The 22,278-nt window shown below is 36.5% G+C and overlaps 2 protein-coding genes and 1 long non-coding RNA gene across 13 annotated transcripts; all 3 read right to left on the reverse strand.

Annotated features, from left to right (window-relative positions):
* Positions 1 to 3,768: 3,768 nt before the first annotated feature.
* On the reverse strand, positions 3,769 to 12,017 carry LOC121758781 (WAT1-related protein At3g28050-like). Its single transcript, XM_042154174.1, has 8 exons — positions 11,585 to 12,017; positions 11,447 to 11,512; positions 5,937 to 6,050; positions 5,595 to 5,835; positions 5,350 to 5,508; positions 5,039 to 5,190; positions 4,737 to 4,919; positions 3,769 to 3,998 (listed from the first exon to the last, which is right to left on the reverse strand). Exons 1-7 carry the CDS (start codon positions 11,767 to 11,769, stop codon positions 4,763 to 4,765), a joined length of 1,074 nt encoding a protein of 357 aa, XP_042010108.1. The 5' UTR covers positions 11,770 to 12,017; the 3' UTR covers positions 3,769 to 3,998; positions 4,737 to 4,762.
* LOC121758780 lies at positions 9,204 to 11,440 on the reverse strand. The gene is made up of 2 exons (XM_042154173.1): positions 9,900 to 11,440; positions 9,204 to 9,360 (listed from the first exon to the last, which is right to left on the reverse strand). Exons 1-2 carry the CDS (start codon positions 11,074 to 11,076, stop codon positions 9,323 to 9,325), a joined length of 1,215 nt encoding a protein of 404 aa, XP_042010107.1. The 5' UTR covers positions 11,077 to 11,440; the 3' UTR covers positions 9,204 to 9,322.
* Positions 12,018 to 12,477: 460 nt separating the features above from the next.
* Positions 12,478 to 19,681, reverse strand: LOC121757951. Of its 11 annotated transcripts, none has more exons than XR_006041279.1 (7): positions 19,382 to 19,681; positions 19,209 to 19,302; positions 17,959 to 18,039; positions 15,950 to 16,149; positions 15,604 to 15,753; positions 14,538 to 14,611; positions 12,478 to 12,991 (listed from the first exon to the last, which is right to left on the reverse strand). It is a non-coding gene; the product is annotated as an uncharacterized LOC121757951 (long non-coding RNA). The 11 variants fall into 11 exon arrangements; XR_006041278.1 differs by having other exon boundaries at positions 14,538 to 14,620; XR_006041274.1 differs by having other exon boundaries at positions 14,538 to 14,620; positions 15,379 to 15,753.
* Positions 19,682 to 22,278: the final 2,597 nt, after the last annotated feature.

The following is a 22,278-nucleotide window of genomic DNA, read 5'->3' on the forward strand; positions in this document are numbered from 1 at the left end:
TATCATTCTATCGGCTGAAAGTATCATTCTACCCGGCAAAACTATCATTCTATCGGCTGAAAGTATCATTCTATCCGGCAAAACTATCATTTTATGCTGTAAACCTAACATTTATAAGCTAAAAGTATCATTTTATCAATTCAAAGTATCATTCTATCCGGAAAAACTATCTTTTTTATAAGGTTTCTGTAATTTTATCCGCTTAGATTATCATTTTATCAGGTAAAAGTATCATTTTATTAAACAAAAATGTCATTTTATACACCAAAAATACCTATCATTCTATCGGCTGAAAGTATCATTCTAGCCGGCAAAACTATTATTCTATCGGCTGAAAGTATCATTCTATCCGGCAAAACTATCATTTTATGCAGTAAACCTAACATTTATAAGCTAAAAGTATCATTTTATCAACTCAGAGTATCATTCTATCCGCCAAAACTATCATTCTATGCAATAAACCTATCATTTTATCATTTTATCATTTATCAGTCAGTCAAAAGTATCATTTTATCAACTCAGAGTATCATTCTATCCGGCAAAACTATCATTCTATGCAATAAACCTATCATTTTATCAGTCAGTCAAAAGTATCATTTTATCAACTCAGAGTATCATTCTATCCGGCAAAACTATCATTCTACGCAATAAACCTATCATTTTATCATTTTATCAGTTAGTCAAAAGTATAATTTTATCAACTCAGAGTATCATTCTATCCGGAAAAACTATCATTCTATACAATAAACCTATCATTTTATCATTTTATCATTTTACGTGATATTTGGCGAAATTCAGAAATTAAATAAGGGAAATGACAGTTTTACCCCCGCGCTTTTTTTATGAAGTAAATCTAAGTTTGAATCTCAAAACTATCATTCTATGCAATAAACCTATCATTTTATCATTTTACGTGATATTTGGCAAAATTCAGAAATTAAATGAGAGAAATGACAGTTTTACCCCCGCGCTTTTTTTTATGAAGTAAATCTAAGTTTGAATCTCAACCGCATGATTAGAAATATGTGTGGTCCAGATTTGGTTATAGGGTTATTACGATATTTAGGGGTTATCATATGATCACGACTCTATATATATATATATATATATAATATATATATCATTTGCTAGCTTATTACTCACTTTCCTATTACCTTCAACTATAATCTATTGCATCACTGAATTTTCTGCAAAAAATATTTATTTCCAGTATGGTTCTTGTTTTTAACAATATTACTCCCTATGTCCCATAATAGATGTCACACTTTCCTTTTTAGTTTGTTCCACAAAAGATGTCACGTTTTCATTTTTGAAAAAGTTCCCCCTCACATGAATATAAAAATTATATTTTCTCTCTCCATTTAACACACAAAACAAAACCTCCTAAAATCTTGTGTCGTCCCACAAGTGTGACATCCTTTGTGGGACGGAGGAAGTATCTTTTTATATTTAACTACTTTACGCATTCATTTTGTGTGATTATTAGGTTACTAATATTTGTTGTAGTGTCCATACCAGAAAGGATAGTTGAAACCATGAAAATGGAACTAATCTCTCTTAATCGACAAACTACCATAACTTTATCAATCAAAGGTTGAAATCATGGAAGTATTCCCCTTACCAAATTTGATTTTGAAATTGGTAAGTATTTTATGAAATTTTATAGTACAAACGCAATGTTGTGTTTGCATTATTCATGAATGAAAATATTTCTCAAAATTGCAATATGGGGTATGTAGTTGACATTTGTTTGAAGTTCTTATCTACATATGAGAAGAAACTGGTCTGATGGAGAAGATGGTGTCGACGCAAGACGATGAAAGTGTTGGAGATGATGAGTGGAGAAGATGAAGGCTATTGGAGATAGACGGAGGCCGATGATGGGCGGTGGACCAGAGCTGCATGAGCATAAATGATTCAGGATTCTATTTCTTGGTTGTATTTTAATTTATTGTTTTTTATTAATGAAGTTGATTAATTTTCTATTGTTAATCGATTTTCTATTACTGAAATTATGGCATGTTATATATATGATTAGTAATTAAATGGATGGATGAACAATGTAATCAATTCAAACATAAATATAGGATAATATTTCAACATTATTAAAAATCCATAAGACAACATGGAAAGCTATTTTAATTTATCAACATTACCAAAATTTATTAGTAGCATAATTGCTTCGTAATTGAGGTCATTGGTTTGTATTGTATAATTAGTGATTTAAAAATTTTATACTGCAGTATTATACTTTATTTAATTTATATTTTTAATTTTGTACGGAGAAAGTTCAATAGGTTGTGATACTAGTTTTATTATTAAAATTTAAGTATGCAAAGAATAAATCAAATTCTCTCCCCACCCTCGTAAAAATCTACTGTAGTTTATTTTATTGATAAAAATTATTATTGTCTTCGTTCGCGAATGAGAGTCTCATTCCTATCCAACACGAGTTTTAAGAAATGTTAAGAAAAGTGAGTGAAAGAAAGTTACTGGAATATGAGTCACACTTGTATATATTAGTTTTGAATGATATAGGAGTGGAGTGAGTAAGTGGAATATGGGACCTCTTTACCATTTATAATAATTATGACCGTGACTCCTATTCGCGGACGGACCAAAATGAAAAAACAGGACGCCTATTCGCGGACAGAGAGAGTATTATTTTTAATAAATTAAAGCTAATGGTTTACGAATATAAGTCATTCTTCTTGTTAATAAAATTTTGGATCTAACTACTCCCTCCATCCCCAAAGAGAATGAACTTTGAGTTTGACATGAGTTTTAATGCATTATTGATAAAGTAAGAGAGAGATAGATAAAGAAAGTTTTTTAAGTATTGTTAGTGGAGAATAAGTCTCACCTCATTAGAGAGAGTATAGTTTCCAAAATTGGTATGTTCAAACTCTTTGGGGACGGACGAAAAAGGAAATAGTGCATACTCTTTAGGAATCGAGGGAGCATTAAAATGTATTGTTATTTTGAGCATATGTTATTGTTCTATTGAATAAATACTGTTGTAATTATAATATACAAAAATTATTATTTTTATGGGGAGAAACGAGTAACAGAGATAGATTAATACTACAATACTTATTATTTATTTAATATATTAATAAAATATTAAATTAAAACTTGTAAAAAATTTGTTAAAGTAATATTAAACTTTCGAAAAGTAAAACATAATCTCCATGTCCCAAAGTAAATGTCATACTTTAACTTTTAGTTTATCCTACAAAATTTATACTACTTGTCTAATTCCCTAGCCTCCTTCAGCTAACGACACATTTCTTAGTCGGTACAAGATTTTAGGAGTTGTTGGTTAATGTTTTTAATGGAAGAGAGAAAAGGTGAGTGTAAGTATTAAATAAAGAGAGAAAGAGAGTTGAATACTTTTAATTAGGGTGAGAAAAAATGGTTGGGTGTATTAATTTGAGAGAGAAAGTTACCAAAAATAGACATTGTGTCATCTTATTTGTGACAAATTAAAAAAGAAAGTGTGTCACTTAGCTGAGATAGAAGGAGTACCATTTTCTTTTTTGAAAAAAAGCTCCCTCGCACGTCAATTTATAAAAATATATTTTCTCTCGCTACTTAACATACAAAAATACAAAAACATTTTCTTAAAATGAGAAATCTATTACAGGACATATTGATTACTACATGTTATGACATTTTAGTTATTTTTCATTAAACTCGAGCAACTAAATGAAACCATTACAAGACATCTAATACAGTAATAAATAAGAGTCATAAAACAGAGCATAATACCATAAAAACCTGTAGGAAAAATACCCCAGGCAATACTAATACATGTATATTTCAGAAGATGAAAATTCAATTTGTACACATTTTACAGAGATAAAAACTTCCCACCACCAATAACAATTAATGTGTGTACAGCGTAGTGCCATTTTAACAATAATATACAAGATTTGGATCCCAATCAAAACAAAGAGTTTGAAGACCATGCTTCCCATGTTTAGACAATGTCTCACCTGCAGCCAAGACAGGTCAGTTATTCACCAAATATACTCATAGTGTAGAACAAGATGAGCGAACATCAACGAATATTCAACGAAGAGAGAGAGAGAGAGAGAGAGAGAGAGAGAGAGAGAGAGATTTGACATTGTACAAGAGAAAATCATTTACTATATGATGAACAGGCATGCATGTGAAAGGAAAGATGGTTATCGAACATGTACATCGACTTCTCCAGCTCTGGGTTGTTCAACTCTACAAGAAAGGGTAGAAAAATGGATGCGGCTCCTGTGATACCTAAATGAACAGCTTTATACCCTCCTCAAGGAACAGCGTGTTGAAGCAAAATTTTCTTGATGGTATGAAGAAAGTAGACTCTTAGCATTCTATAAGAACATAAGTCCTGATAAATCACGCATCTCAGTAATCGTGTTGATCAAACTTCAGTTATTCTAACGCATTTTGCCTAAAAATACACTACTGAAGTTACTATAATCGGTCTTAGATCATCATTCCTTTACCCAAATCCGACTGACTTTTCAGACGATAATAAGCTGTGCAGAAAGCTCCAACAGATTCTTGAACATTTTTCAGTACCACTTAGTTTATAAAGGCAGGCAAAATAAATAAATGGAAGAAAATATAGAGATATGATCATTGAGCAACGTGTTGAGGCGGGAGTTGAAAAACCTATCTCTTTAACCTAGAAAATGATTTTTTGTAGACTTCCCTCGCAAGAGAGAGAAACAAATTACCTCCTTATATTAGTAAGTGAATGGCATCATGATCTGTCTATCGACGTCGTCCGCTCATTCTCAATGGGCAGAAGAGGGGCCTTCTGACTATTTGTTGTGTTGTTGTCAATCACCTTTAATTCTTTTGCCTTTCCCCACATCACCGAGTAGAACCCGATAACTATGATAATTGACCCCAACAAACTGTATAAAAACCAAATATATAAACAAAAACAAGAAAAACAACAGCCCATAAAAGAACCCAAGCTTTTGTGCAAATTCAAAAATTTCAGAGCTATCTAAACAAAGTGCACAAACCTCACCTTCCCAGATACAGTATGTCGCCCAGGAAGATAACACCGAGAACAGCAGATATCACAATTCCCAACGGATGAAACATTGCAACGAATAGAGGACCCTTTTTGTGCAGACACCATGCAGTTACACCGACTTGGAATGCAGAACCAAATATTCCCTACGGAGAAGAAGGGTTGTATAAATTATACAGCCAAATACTAAAAAGGTGATTTTCCTGACTTTATATTCAATGTAACTAACTGATCTCCATCTAATGCATTGCCTAACATTGAGAATTTGAGATAGAAATTATAAACCAGCTCAGCTATTCACCTACCGAATACAGAACAGCAATCAGTCTGATATTAGGCTGCAACGACCAAGCACTAAGGTCCCGATCAGTAATAAGAGACACGAATGTCGACAGAACGGCAGCAAAGAAGCAGTAAAAGAATACTATAACCAGCTCTGCCGGGTATTTCTTAAGAATCGAGGCCTGCATAAGCAATAAAAATATGAAAAGATTCCATTCGTAGCTCGTCTTGTTCTCTTCATGCTTCATTGCCATCTGTGTAGTTATACCTGTACAATTATGTAGGCTGAAGCTACGACACAGTCTGCAGCAAGGAATAACCCTCCGATAATCCAGCTTGACTGTGCTGCTACTACACCAATATACTCGTAATGCAACTTAGGAGACGATAGATAAGTTAGGATCTCAGGGCCTTTGTACAGAGTGACAACAAAGGCGCCAGAAATGGAGACGACCGTTCCCAACGCTTTTGCTAGAAAACTCGAATTCCTACAGTTTAGCACTTCCATCCTAAACACAATACAATCAAAGTTTATGCAATTGCCAATCCCTATCATGAAAGAAAAGCCACTGGGCGATGTAAGCACGAGGTTTGCCATGAAATCAAGTACCTGAATACGACAGCAAGCACGAAGGTGAATCCAGGAATGAGATTCAACATTGCTGAGGCGAATTCAGCAGAAGTGTAACTGATTCCAGTGTATCCAGTCAGCTGAGCCAAACATCTGCAATGTTATTACATAAAACACATTGAATAAAAACAAATCAAGATATTCCCCCAAATTCATCAATGCACACACTCAATGGTGCAAGAACTTAATCAGAAATTAAAACAGAGATGCAAAAGCAAAAGCCACATTACAACATCATGTTCTCCCAATTGGATATGAAGAATTAAGGATCGGTAATTCTATGAATGTATTGCACAATTATTGTGTGCTAGGGTTACAATTCTTATAGATACAATCAATCCCTCCATATGGTATGGAGATAATCTAGCTATGGTAAGAATCAATTTGTGATCAATTGTCTTAATTACATGATTTCTTTCCAACACTCCCCCTCAAGTTAAGTAACGGGATTCCCGATCCTTAACTTGCTCAGTACTCCTTTGAATGATTTGGAGTTTACTGCCTTGGTTAGAATGTCTGCTAGCTGATCTTCTGACTTCACATATGGAAACTCGACAATTCGGGTTTCAATTTTCTCCTTGATGAAGTGTCTATCTACTTCCACATGCTTAGTCCTGTCATGCTGGACTGGATTCTCGGAGATGCTGATCGCGGCTTTGTTGTCGCAGAATAATCTACACGGTTTCGACACGTACAAATCAAGCTCTGTCATGAGCTTCCTTAGCCACAAGAGCTCCGTATGGCCACTTTTGATTCCACGAAACTCAGCTTCTGCGCTAGAGAGAGCGACCACTTTCTGCTTCTTGCTCCTCCAAGTGACAAGGTTTCCTCCAACCAGCGTAAAGTACCCTGCCGTGGATTTTCGGTCATTCGGGTTTCCAGCCCAATCTGCATCAGTGAAGCCACTAATGTCCAAGTGTCCATGTTTTTCGAACAAGACCCCATGCTCCGCTGTACCCTTCAAATAGCGTACAATTCTGAGAGCAGCTTCCCAATGATCCTCTTGTGGTGAGTGCATGAACTGGCTTACTACTCCCACAGCATATGCTATGTCAGGTCTAGTATGAGCTAGGTAAATGAGCTTACCTACTAGCCTTTGATATCTCCCCCTGTCTGTGAGTTTGGCTCCTTCTACTATCTGCAATCCGTGATTCTGTATCATTGGCGTGTCTGCTGGCTTGCAGTCTATCATTCCCACTTCTGCTAGCAAATCAAGGATGTATTTCCTCTGATTTATGAAGATTCCCCTTTTTGATCTTAGGACTTCAATTCCTAGAAAGTATTTGAGAAGACCTAGATCCTTCATCTCAAACTCTTTGAACAGGTTCTTTCTTAATTCCCGGATTTCTCCTTCGTCGTCTCCAGTGATAATCATGTCGTCCACATAGACGATAAGACACGTGATTTTGCCTTTCTTCTTCTTGATGAACAACGTGTGATCCGAGTTGCTCTGTCGGTAATCATACTTCTTCATCACTTCAGTGAAACGACTGAACCAGGCCCTCGGAGATTGCTTCAGTCCGTACAATGTCTTTCGCAGCTTGCACACCTCTCCAGTCTGAAAGTTATCTCCGAATCCTGGGGGAGGAACCATGAAGATTGGTTTAGGTAGCTCCCCATGTAGGAAGGCATTCGTTACGTCAAACTGATGAAGTGGTCAGTCTCTGTTGGCTGCAATTGAGAATAGCACCCTAACTGTGTTGATCTTTGCTACCGGCGAAAAAGTCTCAGCATAATCCACTCCGTAAGTCTGAGTGTATCCCTTGGCTACCAGTCGTGCCTTATATCGTTCAATCGAGCCATCAGGTCTCCGTTTGATAGTGAACACCCATCTACATCCCACGGCTTTGACTCCTTCTGGCAGCTTGTCTTTTACCCATGTCTCGTTTTTCATCAATGCTTTCATTTCTGTTTCCATGGCCTCTCTCCAGTGTTTGTGCCTCATTGCTTCTTCCGCAGTTTGCGGAATTTCTTCTTCCTCATACAATGCTGCCTCAAATGCGCGAGCCATCTTGCTCAAATTCCCTTGCACAAAATTTGCAACCCCATATCTGCTTTTGGCACCAATCTTCTCAGGGGAGTACCGCTTCGGAGGAATCCCTCGAGTGCTTCGATTTGGGAGGACATATCTCCCAGTGTCACTATCAATGGTATTATCTTCTTCTTCCTCTTCTGCAGGGTTAGTATTATCCACAGTATTTTCTTCAGATGGTGGTATAGGAGATACCTGGGATACCGGTTGAGGTTGATCTTGAGGTGGTTGAGGAGACTCTGGTGGGGAGGCTTGTTCGGCGGCAGTGACCGCGACAGTCTCTGGTGGATTCCCAATTGAAGGACTTGGATGTGACACAAACCAACTTAGACAGTCCCTATGATTAATTTCAGAATTCTGCTCCCCCTGACTGCGAAGGTGGTGAGTGTAAAAGAACTCGGTTTCTGAGAAGGTGCAGTTTATGGTGGTGAAGACCTTCCTGGTACTTGGGTCAAAACAACGGTACCCCTTCTGGTTGATTCCATACCCCACAAAGACACACTTGGTAGAACACGGAGAGAATTTTGTTCGTTCATGTTTAGGAATATGGGTATAAACTATGCATCCAAACACTTTGGGTGACAGACTCTGGGATTCGGGTATTTTAGCTTGTTGGGAAAGGACGTCAAGGGGTGTCTTTTTGTGAAGGATTTTTGTGGGTAATCGGTTTATGAGGTAGATGGACGTTGCCACGGCTTCTGGCCAAAGAAAGGCTGGGACTTTGGAGTCAATCATGATGGCTCGGGTTACTTCTAGAATTGTTCTGTTCTTTCTCTCGGCTACCCCATTTTGTTCGGGTGTATACGCACACGAAGTTTGATGAATAAGGCCCTTTTCCCGGAAAAAATCGTACATATCACTGTTGACAAATTCCCTCCCATTATCGGACCTAAGGATTTTTATGGTGGTTTGGAATTGAGTTTGAATCATATGGAAGAAAAGGACAAATTTTTCAACCACTTCAGATTTGTGTTTCAAGAAATAAACTCATGTCATCCTAGTGCAATCATCAATAAAAGTCACAAAGTATCTAAATCCCTTTCCCCCAACAACTGGCGCAGGGCCCCAAACATCAGCATGCACAAGTTCAAACATAGATTTCATACGAGAATGCGAAGGTTTAAAAGATTGTCGGTGGCTCTTGGCCAAAACACATGTCTCACAGGAAAAATCTTTAGGAATTTTAAAGTTAGGAAACAAAAGTTGAAAATAACCATAAGAAGGGTGTCCTAATCTTTTGTGCCACAGCCAAGCCTCTTCTCTTGTAGATCCGTGAGCTAGCATTGCACTGCCATGTTGAACTACCCCATCCACGTAGTAGAGTCCACTGTTCTCAGTGCCACGCCCAATGATCTTCCTCGTCCGAATATCCTGCAAAACACAGCAATTTGGATCCATCAGAAGAGTGCACTGTAGTTCCCGTGTGACATGACTAACCGACATCAGTCGTTGAGACAAGCTTGGCACAAATAAGCAATTTGATAGTCGAAGGTTCGGAGAAATTTCTATGGTTCCTGCCCCTGCTACTGTAATTAACTCCCCATTTGCAGTTCTAATAAAGGTTTTAGTGACTTCACTAAACTCGCTAAAATCCGCTCTTTCAGGGGTCATAGTATCTGTGGCTCCACAATCAAAAATCCAACCTCTTTTATCAATCCTATCATTATTTTGCACGTTGTATGCAGCGGAAATATTTAATAAGGGTGCAAAACGGTTTTGGATATTAATTTGGGCAACTCTAGGGGTCAATTTCGGATTTTTAGCAAGTATGGGGGGTTTTTCAAAATAACAGGAATCTGGGGGTTCTACTTTAATATGGTGGGGTCTATTATGTAATATGGGAGAGTTATGGGGATAAAAACATAATAGATGGGATTTATTAGGGTTTGATCTTCGATCAAACCCTTTACCTCCGCCATTTCTCCAATTTGAGCTCTCGGTCCCTGCTTTGGTTCGCTCCACAAAATTCCCGATCCGGATGCCGCTCCCGCCGCCGCTGCTACCACCGCCACCGCCGATTTCTGGCTGGGGAGTATTACCGGCTGAATTTCCTCCATCGATCGCCCCTTCTCGGTTCTGATTTGGGGCCTGTCGCTGACTGATTTCCGCGACTCCGACGGCGGCGAGCTTTCCTTGGGCTCGTGCTCGCTGTTTCTCATCCCACCATTCCGGGTAACCTACCCGGAGAAAGCAAGTCTCCCTCGTATGCTTGGTTTTCCCGCAATGGGAGCACCACAGTTTGCTTTTGTCCGGCCTCCCTCCGTTACCTGCGGTCTGGTGGTGGTTTCCGGCTGGTGGCGGACGCTGCTGGCTCCCTCGGTTGTTCGGACGATCTCTCTGTGCCCTGAATCCGTAGCCTATCTCCCCCGATGACGAATCGGCACTTCCAATGCCAGAGGGGTCTCCGGTGGGTGGAGTTGACGCCGGTGGCATGATCCGTTGTCGAGCCGCCTCCTTCTTCACCCAACCGTAGGCCTCTTCGACCGAGGGGTACGGCTGTTCCTTGAGGATCTCCCGTCGGATGTGATCATACTCTTGATTTAGGCCCGTGAGGAATTTGATGAGCCTCTTGTCATTCGCGTGTTGTCGATACTGCCCGATCCCTTTATCGCAGCATGTGACCGGTTGTTTTTGAGTTCGATCAATGCTAATCCACAATCCGTGGAGGCGACGGTAATATGTTTCCACGTCGAGATTTCCCTGTCTCATATATGTTATCTTGTCCTCCAGGTCGTATATTTGATACGGATCCGCCTTTCCTTCGAACGTAATTGCGAGATTATCCCACAACGCCTTGGCCGTTTGGTGGTGGGCAAAATCCGCAATGATATCGTGCTCGACGTTGTCGATAATCCACGAGAAGACCACGAGGTCTGTCTCCTCCCACTCGTGGTAACCCTTACTGCCGGGTTCCGGCGGCTTGTCTTGGATATTCGTATATCCTCTCCTGCTCCCTATCGCGACTTTCATTAAGCGCGACCATAACGGGTAATTCTTCCCGTTCAATTTGAACGCCACGGTAACGTTCTTGTTTGTCCTCAATGTTGAGGATTCTGTCGTTGGCTTCTCTTCTGCCCCGTCTGACATTTTGGTTGAGGTTGATTGTGTTTGATTTTAGGTGAAGGCCGAGAGGGGTATTACACGGCGATGATGAGATTTTTCTGAGCCGAGGATCTTTTTCCTGCTCTGATACCATGAAGAATTAAGGATCGGTAATTCTATGAATGTATTGCACAATTATTGTGTGCTAGGGTTACAATTCTTATAGATACAATCAATCCCTCCATATGGTAAGGAGATAATCTAGCTATGGTAAGAATCAATTTGTGATCAATTGTCTTAATTACATGATTTCTTTCCAACAGGATAGAGTCATAAAAATACGAACTTTGTTTCATAAATTGGTTGCATTCTCAATTAATTGAAATAAACGCGAGGAAGGGATCAAGAAACTTGCCCAAGAACACCTAAGGAAAAAAATCCACAGAGAATCAAGAATGTCAGCGGCGGCCGGTTTGATGACCTGCAATTAGAAAAAAAAAACAAAACAATTAGTTAAATAGAGAAGTGAGAGGAAAAGAGGGAAGTATTCCACCTGTGAACGAGGAGAGATAGAGGAAGAAGGATTAGGGCGGCGAGGGCGTTGGAGTAAGCTACGAAGGTGTAATTAGTCATTCCAGAAGCAAGGGCGCTTTTGCTGATGATAATGAGGCCGACTTGCGCCGTTGAGGCAAGCACCATCCCCAAATACGGCGTCGCATCATGCTCCGCCAGCCCCATCTCGCCGCCGGTCAATTTTAGCTAGTGATGTTGACTTGTTGTAAGTTGTTCAAACAGATTCGGAATTTAGTGACGGCCATTCAACAATTTTTTAAGTAACATTCTGATAAGTGTCTAGATTCATTGGAATTTTGATTTTAAGATGACAAAGAGATTTTGGTGGGGACGCGGTCCCACTGAGGGACATTTGCGTAGATCAAATAATGGTTGAACTACATGGGAGGTAGGGCTGGCAATTTTCGACACGACACGATAATCCGACATGAATCCGCACGAAATTATTGGGTTAGGGTCAAGTCTTATTGGATCCGTGTCCTTATCGGGTTGACCCATTAAGAACCCGATAATTTCGGGTTGGGTTCGGGTCGAATGCGGGTTGGATACGGGTAACCCATTAAGAAATAATATTATTATTTTTATTATTATTTAAAAAAATATATATTACTTTAATTTTTTAATTTCTTATAAATTAGGTTTAAATAGTATAAAATGAATTTTAATTGTGTAAATTAGGTTAAAAATTAAGGTTTAATCGTGTAATATTAGGTTTTAATCGTGTAATATCAGGTTCGGGTTGTTATCGTGTCGTGTCAACCCATATTATATCGTGTCGATAACGGGTTCGTGTCGGGTGCGGGTCGTGTTCGGATTTGAAGGTAGCAGGTCGGGTTCGTGTTCGGATTTACAGTTTCCTTAACAGGTCGGGTTCAGGTTAGACCTTATTGGGTTGGGTCATTATCAGGTTGACCCGATAACGACCCAATCCGCACGATTTGTCAGCCCTAATGGAGGTTAGGGCATCCGCAATAGGAATAGCCCAGCAATAGTCGAGCCATAGCCTAGACACAAACTCCTTCTACCACATCATTATCACTAAAAATCTTTCTGCCACATCATCAAAACAAGCAAATAGCCCAGACATAGCTCAGTCATAGCCTAGCCACATCACTAATAATAATTATATACAAAATGAAATAATTAACAATCACACAATATACGGAATTTAATTTACGAGACATATACAGGAAACATTAATAATACTATTAAAATTTTAAAAAGTACAATAATTAAAAAAAAGTACAATAATCCCCTGCCACGGGTACGTACGTGTTATAGTACCATGGCATCGGACCCCATTCACCTCCCACGAGTACCGGGGGAGTTTGAGACCCGCTCGTCACTAGAGTACTTTCGTTGCTGTTCTTCATTTCTCGGTGTTGATCTTGTACAAAAATTAAGATAGAGAGAGTACTCGTTAAAACAAGTGGTGCGAATGAAAATGACGTGCAAAGACGTATATATAGTGTTTCGAAAAAAAAATCGTCTAGGCGATGCGCTAGGCGATCCGGACGTTGCAATAGCGCCGAGCGGATCGCCCAGCGCATCGCCTAGCGCCACGAAATCGTCGAGCGCTAGGCGGTTTTTAATTCCGAAAATGGTTGGGCGGTTGCAATGGACCGCCTAGCACTGGCGCTCGGCTAGGCGGTGCGCTAGGCGCCATTGCGGATGGCCTTAGGCAGAGCATCCACTATTGAACAGACTAACCAAAGACACATCATCTCATTTCACTAGAACTAACCACTGTACAATAATAGCTTGACACTAGGACTAACCGACGCTCTAACCAATAAAACAAAACAAAAAAATTGAAAAATGCATTCATCCGTCCGCTCGTCCGTCGCGTCACCACAACAGCGGACGAGCGACCGGCTAACGCCAACCCACTGCGGACGACCGCTCGTCCTCCCCGCTCGTCCGTCGCCCGCTCGCCGACTACAATAGTGGACGAACGCGACGGACGAGCCGCTAGCCGATTGCTCGTCCGTCCGGACGACCGCTATTGTGGATGCTCTTAGGATTGAGTGTTTTCGATATTTTTTATTCAAATTTCATCTACAAATAATCTACTAATTTAATACTATGCTTATTGTTTTGATTGACTAATAACGAGGATTCTGTTCACAAATACGATCGAATTCTTGAATAACTGATGGACATAATGATTGACGTAGTACTATAAATATAGAATTACTCCAAAGTCCAAACTCAATTGAAATTTTCAAGCGAATCTAAACTGATTTTTTCCAATTTTTATGTATCGATATCTATGAAATCTCGTGACCTATCGAAGCCCAATAGTATGGTTCAAATCTATCATAATCTAAAGTGGCAGTTTAATAAAAAGACTTTTTTACCCTTTTTGGCGGAAAATTGTGAAGCTATTTTATTTGCCCTTTTGGTCATTTTGAGAACTGACAACCATCTATACTAATAAAAATTAGCAGTTGGTTGAAAAGACTATGCTGCCCTTTTAGGCAGGAAACATGCAGCTGAAGTGTAATTGTTCTTTTTAATATTTCTTAATGTAATTATTTGTCTTTATGCATAGATTATTTCGTGGGAAATGTGCAGCTGATGTGTAAATATTTTGTTATTTTTTCTTATGTAATTATATGTCTTTATGCATAGATTATTTTTGTGTTTCGTGTTCTGCAACCTCTATTTGTTAGGTTTGTATAGGTTTTAATTAAAGAAACCTTTTCTATTACAATATTTTGGCAAAGCACTCGCTGATCAATAAATCAGTTTCCAATACCCTTTTGTCCCTGAAAAATTTATGATATATTAGCATTCATGTTTAAAAGCTTTGATGACTATAGACACAAATTATCTATAATGAAATCTAGTGATAATTGCAAAAGGGCAGTTGTATAATTGAATTATGATTGAACCAAAAGGGTGTAACGTTCCAAGTATTATGATCTTACCTTCATAGTATTCTGCAAGTGATTTCTTCCAAAGTGTACTTATTGTACATTCATCGTTGGAAATCATATTTTCCCTGAAAAATCTGTTCATACGTTAGTAATGAATATTAAAACCTAACATGTTTATAAACATAAAATCTATAAATAAAGACTAGAGCATGCGTTTATTGTGTCTGACTTTATTACACACTTTTCCATGTTACCAATGCATGCATTTATTGGGTTTCTCTTTTTTATCGCTTTCTACCTGCATTTAATTCCTTTATACATGCACATTTATATATAACTTTGTAAATATCCAATCAAATTACAAATTGTGGTGTGTGTAACTGTGTATATGCATGTATGATTATTTGGCACACATTATATCCATAATTGAAGCTATTCACGTTATTCTCTAATCAATATCATTTATGTAGCTAATGATTCAATATTAGCATATAAAGTCGCTAAATCTGAAGGGCAAATCATATAGGTACAAAATTCACTATGTTGTTACTAACTAATGATTTCCTAGAGGCGTAAAGTGGTGAAATATGGTATATGTGATACCTAAGAATAAATTATTTCCTAGAGGAGTAAAGTGGTGAAATCTGATATATGTTATACCTAAGAATAAATTAAGATTTATGTAACTAGAGTTTTTAAATCTGAAAGTAACTGTAATTAAGATTACTGAGTTTCTAGATTAGTAAAGTGATTAAGTATGAAAATATGTATAACTAAGGTTAAATCATATCCTATATAACTAAGGTGATGAAATTTTAGATTAACTCTATGTATCTACTCACTTTGTTCACATAATATTTGAAAACCCTTTTATACTAATGAGTTTTTTTACCTTTTGTATTATCCTCCTCCTCTTCTTCCTTCTCTTTGTTTCATGTATAGAGTTAGCACACTACTAGAAAAATTGCTTCTCACTACACTTTTTTTATCACACTTTATAAAAAGTGCCAGCATAGATGTACTATCTACACACTAGCTTTTCACTGCACTTTATAATATATTGTTACTGCACTTCAACATAAAAAGTGCAATCATAGATGTACTATCTACACACTACCTCTTACTACAGGTACCCGGTGCTGCACTTGCATAAGTGCCATTATAGATGAAGTGTCAGCACAGTAATTTTCTAGTGACAATTTTAAGTGTCATTACAAGCCAATTTTCTAGTAGTGGCACCCTTCACAATCATGAATCTCTTCATTATCTGTAAACAATCATGTAGAGTATTTATTAGTTTGGAAAGGGTTTATAGTAGAAATTACATATTATTGTGTGAGCTATACATGGATGATATAATTCTGACTAGGTTTAGCAATTATCTGCACCCATTACAGTTAGATGCAAAACCTATAAGTGAGAGTCATTTTCTTTTCAAGTATTAAAACAAACGAATTTCATACCTATTCTGTTATCTGTTGATGGCGTAGAATAGGTTTGAGCCCCCCATGTCTGACATGTCAAGTGTGCTCTTTGGGTGATCATTTTGCCCTTTCTGCCGTTTCATCTTCCTTGGAGTCTTTTCTCTCCTTTTTCCTGCAGAGTGAAGGGCGGCTGAAGCTTCTTTAGGGTTTTGTTTATTTTTATTGACTCAAGCAACCACCTATATATAGTAATAGGTGAATAATAGAATAAGTGAAATTGGCCTTATATAAAGTTGTTGACTGTAAACTTATGAAAAAATCTGGGCCTAATCTGACCAATGCGATTATGTAATTTTAATTCTATCTTAATATTAATTAAAAAAAAGTTCCTATTAAACTTTTGCATATTAGTTGTTAATTGTTTTATTAGTCAGAATCTTATTAACTAATAGTATATATTAATTTTGTTATTTGGAAGGTCTTTCTCATTATTATGTTTCATTGGGAACATAAATTACTTTTTTGAAGAGAATGCTGATCATTTTTTCCCAATAAATATCCTTTCTTAACACTTCTATAATCACTCAACAACCCCTCACAACTGAAAACACTTAACCCAATCAGCAGCACAAACTTGGTTAAGTTTATTATCAAATTCTTATATGCATTCCCCTTTATTGAATCTTCTTCATTCTTCCTGTTTCTCAATTGCTATTTCTGTATTGAATTTATTTTGTGATATTTATCTACTGTAAATTCTCAGTTTTTGGTTTTTTTGTCTATTTTGTTAGGTGAGATGAGAATATCTACACATTTTCAAGCATCAAAGGTTCTGATTAATGTTGACTTGGATGTAGTTACAGATTTTAGGAAAAGGTATAAGTTATTGCTTGTAATTAATTCCTTACAGTTGTTACTTTCAAATTATTTGTACAGCTTTATAGTGATTTTATCATCTTATTCCCAACTGATTTTGGATGATTTTTTATATAGAATTGTAGGTGATCGGAGATTTATTCAGCAAGGATCTTTGGGTCAGGTTGGACCAAAGATCAGAGTATGATAATCTTAAGACTTTTTCAATTATGAGTATTTTAATTATCAGTTAAATGTTTGATCAGTTATATGTTTTAAAACATTTTCTTATTTAGGTATAGATTTATTGTCAATATTGTTGATAATACAAGTCTTATCTATATACTGTGAATTAGGTGTGCAATATACCTCATGTAGTTGAGAAGTATATACCTCAAAACCTTGGTTCACAATCAGTTAACAATATTAGGTGTGTCAATATACCTCATTTTGGGGTCCTCCCAGAGGTAATTATATTTTGTAATGGTTAATTCCCTTATATTACTGTCATTTTATTTATGTTGATTATCTCTATTAAATTTCTTATATTTTCTATTATTCAGGTGTCTCAGAAAGGTTTTGTTACACCAGATTTGTCAAGTGTAACTAATGAGATTCATCATGGATGCAACATTGAAGGCTCTGTTAAGATATGCCTGGAAGATGAATTTAATTGTCGTGATGATGTTGTTGCTCTCAGAAGAACAAGCTTCAAAAAGTCAGTAAAGAAGATTAGTCATGGACTCATTTTAGGTGTTTCTGTTCCTTGATTTCCTACATTTGAGTTTTTGGCAGGCAGTACAATGCTAAGTTTATCTTGATGAAGATTACTGTTTTATTGGCTCAACATGATATGAGCTATTTTTGGTCTACTTACCTTAGTTAAATGAATTGTGTCCAGTGCACTGTAATCCATATATTTCTAATTATGCAGTTTTTAATTCAGCTTATGTGCTTAAGAATGTACTCCATTTAATGACACCAGTTCTATTTTATCTCAGTTACTAACTGCAGTTAACTAACTTTTGTTTCTTCTCTCCTGCAGATTTTCAAATAATGAACTCAGTCACTACATGCACTTAATTTTAGTTTTTTCACCTCAAAAGAATGTGTCTAAATCAATGAGAATATGTACAGTATATAATATAAAAACTATTAAATTTCCATTTAAAGTCTCAGTCTCAAACACTAACCTTTTTTTTGGAGTGTTTGAAGTTTCTATCCGCTCATTCCATGTTTATCAATGTTTCTCATTAACAAATTAACCTAACTGCCTGAAATTCATAATCAAACAGCTGAATCAGAATAAGAATTACAGAATTTAAAGAAACAAACGGACACACAATTGTGTAGCATAAATGGAATCCAGTTGGTTCTCATAGTTTAATTGGTTCTCTATCTAAATTTGAAGTGTTTTTTTCTTTATGTCCAATTGTTTCTCATAGTTTAATTCAAAGTCTACATAAAATATTTAATCTCTGATCGACAGGTATATGATCACAACACTAAGTAAAATGATGTTTATTCCTAGATTGAATTTTTTAGGTTACTCAGTTGTTGGATAAACTGAAATTCCATATTGGTTTATATTCAGTTTTAAAACTTAATTATGAGATAACAGTACATGTAGAGTCCTGGTTTTAGACACATGATCCACTTTATTTCATCCAAATGTGACTGATGAAAAGCATCAGAGAGAAGGAGCTTCAAAGGATACCATTTACAAATTACTAACAGAATAAATGGAAAATAGCTAAAGACATCTGTATTACTTTGTACCAATGAAAGAAGTTAAAGAACTCTGTATACTTAAGTTCTTTGCACAGGAACAGTTATCTCATTCAATTTTATGTACTTATCCGCTTATTTCCCATTATCAATTGTCTCTCACTTTTTTCTTAGGTTTTAATTCTGATAACCTTCTTGTTTATCCTATAATCTATTTATTGATTCAATACAGACCCTGCAACAATGAAGACATTAAAAAATTCTGTAATACTTAGGAGTTTACCATTTGAGTAGTTAACTAATTCAAATTCAGGTACTCATCTCCTTATTTCATGAAGTTCTTGGCATGCTTTGTATCTCAAACAGTTTTATTTTGAGTTCTTAGCTCTGGAATTTTCTGTAGACAACAATTTTGTGTTCAACATTTGGAAGAATGGCATAGCAATTGTTTAAGTGCTCTATTTTGACTAGAAGTTTGACACATATATGATTTTTTTCCATTTTTGAAGTTGTTCTGTTTAATTTTTAAACATGCATTTAAAAAATAATTGATTTTTTGTCTACTTTGATATGATATCCGTTTTTCATTCGGGAGTTTAAACCCAAGCATGAGTCCTTCCGATTTTTTCCTCAGATCTGTTAGGGTCTTCACCAATATGTGACAATCATGTAGAAAAAATATTTTTCTAAGTCTGGGAAAGGGATTTTAATTTACCTTTCGCCGTTTAGAGCTATCTGTTGCTTTGTTCTTCCATTGGATGTTCCAACTCCTTCATCGACACTCGATCGCTTAATTAGTTGCCTCATATCTGCTAAGGTTTTTAGCAAATTGTTAGAAATCGTGTAGAAAAACAAATTTTCTAGGGTGGGAATAGAGTTTTGGATTACCTTTCGCGTTGATTGCCGTCGCTTATTGCCCGTTTTCGCCGGAATGTCCATCGCTTCCGTCGTTCTCCGCTCGTCGAGGCCGCCGAACCAAATCTTTTGCTCTACACGTTTCCAAAGTTTCGAGTTTTGGAAGTCAGTTCTAAAAGCATAATAGGGCTAATTGGGTAGCCGTTTAGGCGACCTTTGTGGATTGATGATGTGCAGCGGTGTGGTGTGGCGGAAGGCGTGGTTGCAGTGGTGGGGGAAGAGGGCGGCGACGGGAATGGGAGCGGGGTGGGGTTTTCATTTGGGGTCGATTGTTTTTTTTAATTCTATGCATGTATTTTATTTAATTAGTACTATATGTTTAAATTATTTTTAATCATTGCAGCAAAATCTGCCCCTCCGTTGCCAACTGCGCTACGCCCCTGCGGGCTAAATTATTTTTAATCACAATTACAGGCCATTAGGTTAAGTAAATTAATGTGATCATGGTTTTGGGATAATTGGATATTGGATTAACACGTTTGGGCCACTTTGAATTGTTTCAAGGCGGTTAGTTTTTCATATTTGGGTTATTCTTATAATTAATTTGGGCTGTTATGTTTGAGATTTTTATTTAAAAAATCTTTGGACTATGGCTTTTACTTAATTTGGGCTGGAGTATAATATCTTTTGGGTATATAATCATTTTTTTTGGGCCTGTTTTATTTAGTGTATTTATATAAAAGAAAAATAATTTGAGAAGTAAATATGTTTAATTATTATGTTCATTTTATTAAAAAAAATTATGGTAAATATTTAATTATATCTTGAATCGTATTTTGCTGTGTTTTAAATTACTAAATTTTTGTTTGTAGCTAACGTTGGTGTATCGTTCAAAGTTCAATAACTTCAAGTGATGTTGTTCTTATCAAACTACTTCATGTATTGTGCATGATAGTATCATTTGTTCGTCTTTTGTAATTTACTTTCATATAATTCGATGTTTGGCTTTACCTCAACGGGAGGTAAAGTTGATAATAGAATGAACATTGGCCGTCCTCCACCTATTTTTCGTTTGCAGGCCAAAATTACCACCTAATGGGTAGTTTGTTGCCATAAGATGGTTGCCCTTAATGTTTGCTCAGTTGTACATTTACGATACGAAGAATGAGATCAATAATAGAATAATATCTTTGAGTCACGAGTTACGAGTCGTGCAGGTCTAAATATTTTGGTTTGTAAAGATGATGATAATAGTAGAGGCGATTCCACTGTTACTGTTGTTCTCAAAGAATTTTTTCTGAACTTATGAACTATTGGTTTATTGTTGTTTTCTAAGTTTTTGTTCCTATATATGAATATTTATATTTTGTTGATCACATTTGTTCAGTACATTGTTTATTCCGATAATTTGATTTTTACTCTTTGATCTTTTCTCAAACATATACTCCCTCTGTCTCACTACAAGTAAGGCGTTTCTTTCTGGCCGTCGTTTTGCGAAGATAATAATAAATAGTTAAAGTAGAAATAAAGTAAAATAAGAGAGATAATAGTATAGAAGAGAGTCGTATATGCATTATTATTTTACTTACTTTACTTTATCTCTGCTCTAACTATTTATTATTATTTTACAAAATAACGTCCGATTTAGAGCGTCTCACTTGTAGCGGGACGGAGGGAGTATTCTTTATTGATATATCTTACTCAAATTAAATCATATTGTTTGATCATTAGTGTCACGTCTTATCTTTGTCCATAATTTTATTGTTTTTCTTCATTTAGATCATAAGATAAAATTGTATAAAATCATATGATGAATTAGAAATTTTCATTCACTAGGGAGTAGTAAATTCTTTATTTAAAATGAGGCTAGATAAGTACTATTTTTGTTTTTGTAAATCTTCACATTGCTTTGAATTTTTATTTTCTATATATTCGTTATATAATGTATTCATATTTGAAATTCTTATGGCCCGTGCATAGCACGGGTGTTAACACTAGTTTTTGGTTTATCTTTCTGCACCATACATACTTCCGCTAAGTAAGTCGTCCCTTTCTATCTGTGAAAAATGAAGAATTGAAATGGGTGAAGAAAACTCCATTGTAGGTGATGGAGAAAACCGTCATGGAAATTGGGAGAAACCGTCGACAAAGAGGAGAGTAAGAAAGGGAAATTTTCATTAATGACTACATTTTGGCAAAAGTTAATTGCAAAATAAAAAGAAGGCCTTATATATAGACACAAATACAAACAAATAAAATGCTAAATATTAATAAAGGAAAACAATATCAATTAATTATATTTTTATTTTTAATTTCAACACTCCCCTCAAGATGGAAGCAAAACAAATGCTACCATCTTGGAAAGGAAGAATCAAATTAAGTAGAGACAAGCAACTAAGATTTATTCTAACTCCATGTCAAGGGAATATCTATCTTGATCAATTTCAAACCATCACATTGCATGGGAGGCTAGGGTCTCCACAATAGTGGAATAGCAGATCCACAGCCAAAAAAAAAACTTGTCCGCCTAGTCATCACAGTCATGTCTCTGCCATAAAAAACTTGTTTAGCCACGTCCTACCACGCCTCACATTTTTTTTAATTGTTGGTATACTTTAATTAGATTAGAACTAAATTAATTGTAAAAAAAATAATAAATAATTCATTAAAAAAATAAAACCAAATCTCCGTTTTATAAATTTTAGAAAATTATACAACGAAAATTACATAAAAACACCGGCGGCTCACTCGGTGTCATCATCAGAATCCTCCGCAACACCTGCATCCCCAGCATCCTCCGCCTCATCGTCAGAGGTGGGCAATCCCAGCTGGCCCTTCAGCGGCTTTATGAGGGCCTCGTACGTTCGCCTAACCATCGGGTTGGTCTCGCTGGAGTAACGTCCCAAGACCTCGATCAGCTGCTTCTGCCG

This window comes from Salvia splendens, chromosome 12 (assembly GCF_004379255.2).
Source record: "Salvia splendens isolate huo1 chromosome 12, SspV2, whole genome shotgun sequence".
Taxonomy (NCBI): Eukaryota; Viridiplantae; Streptophyta; class Magnoliopsida; order Lamiales; family Lamiaceae; genus Salvia; species Salvia splendens.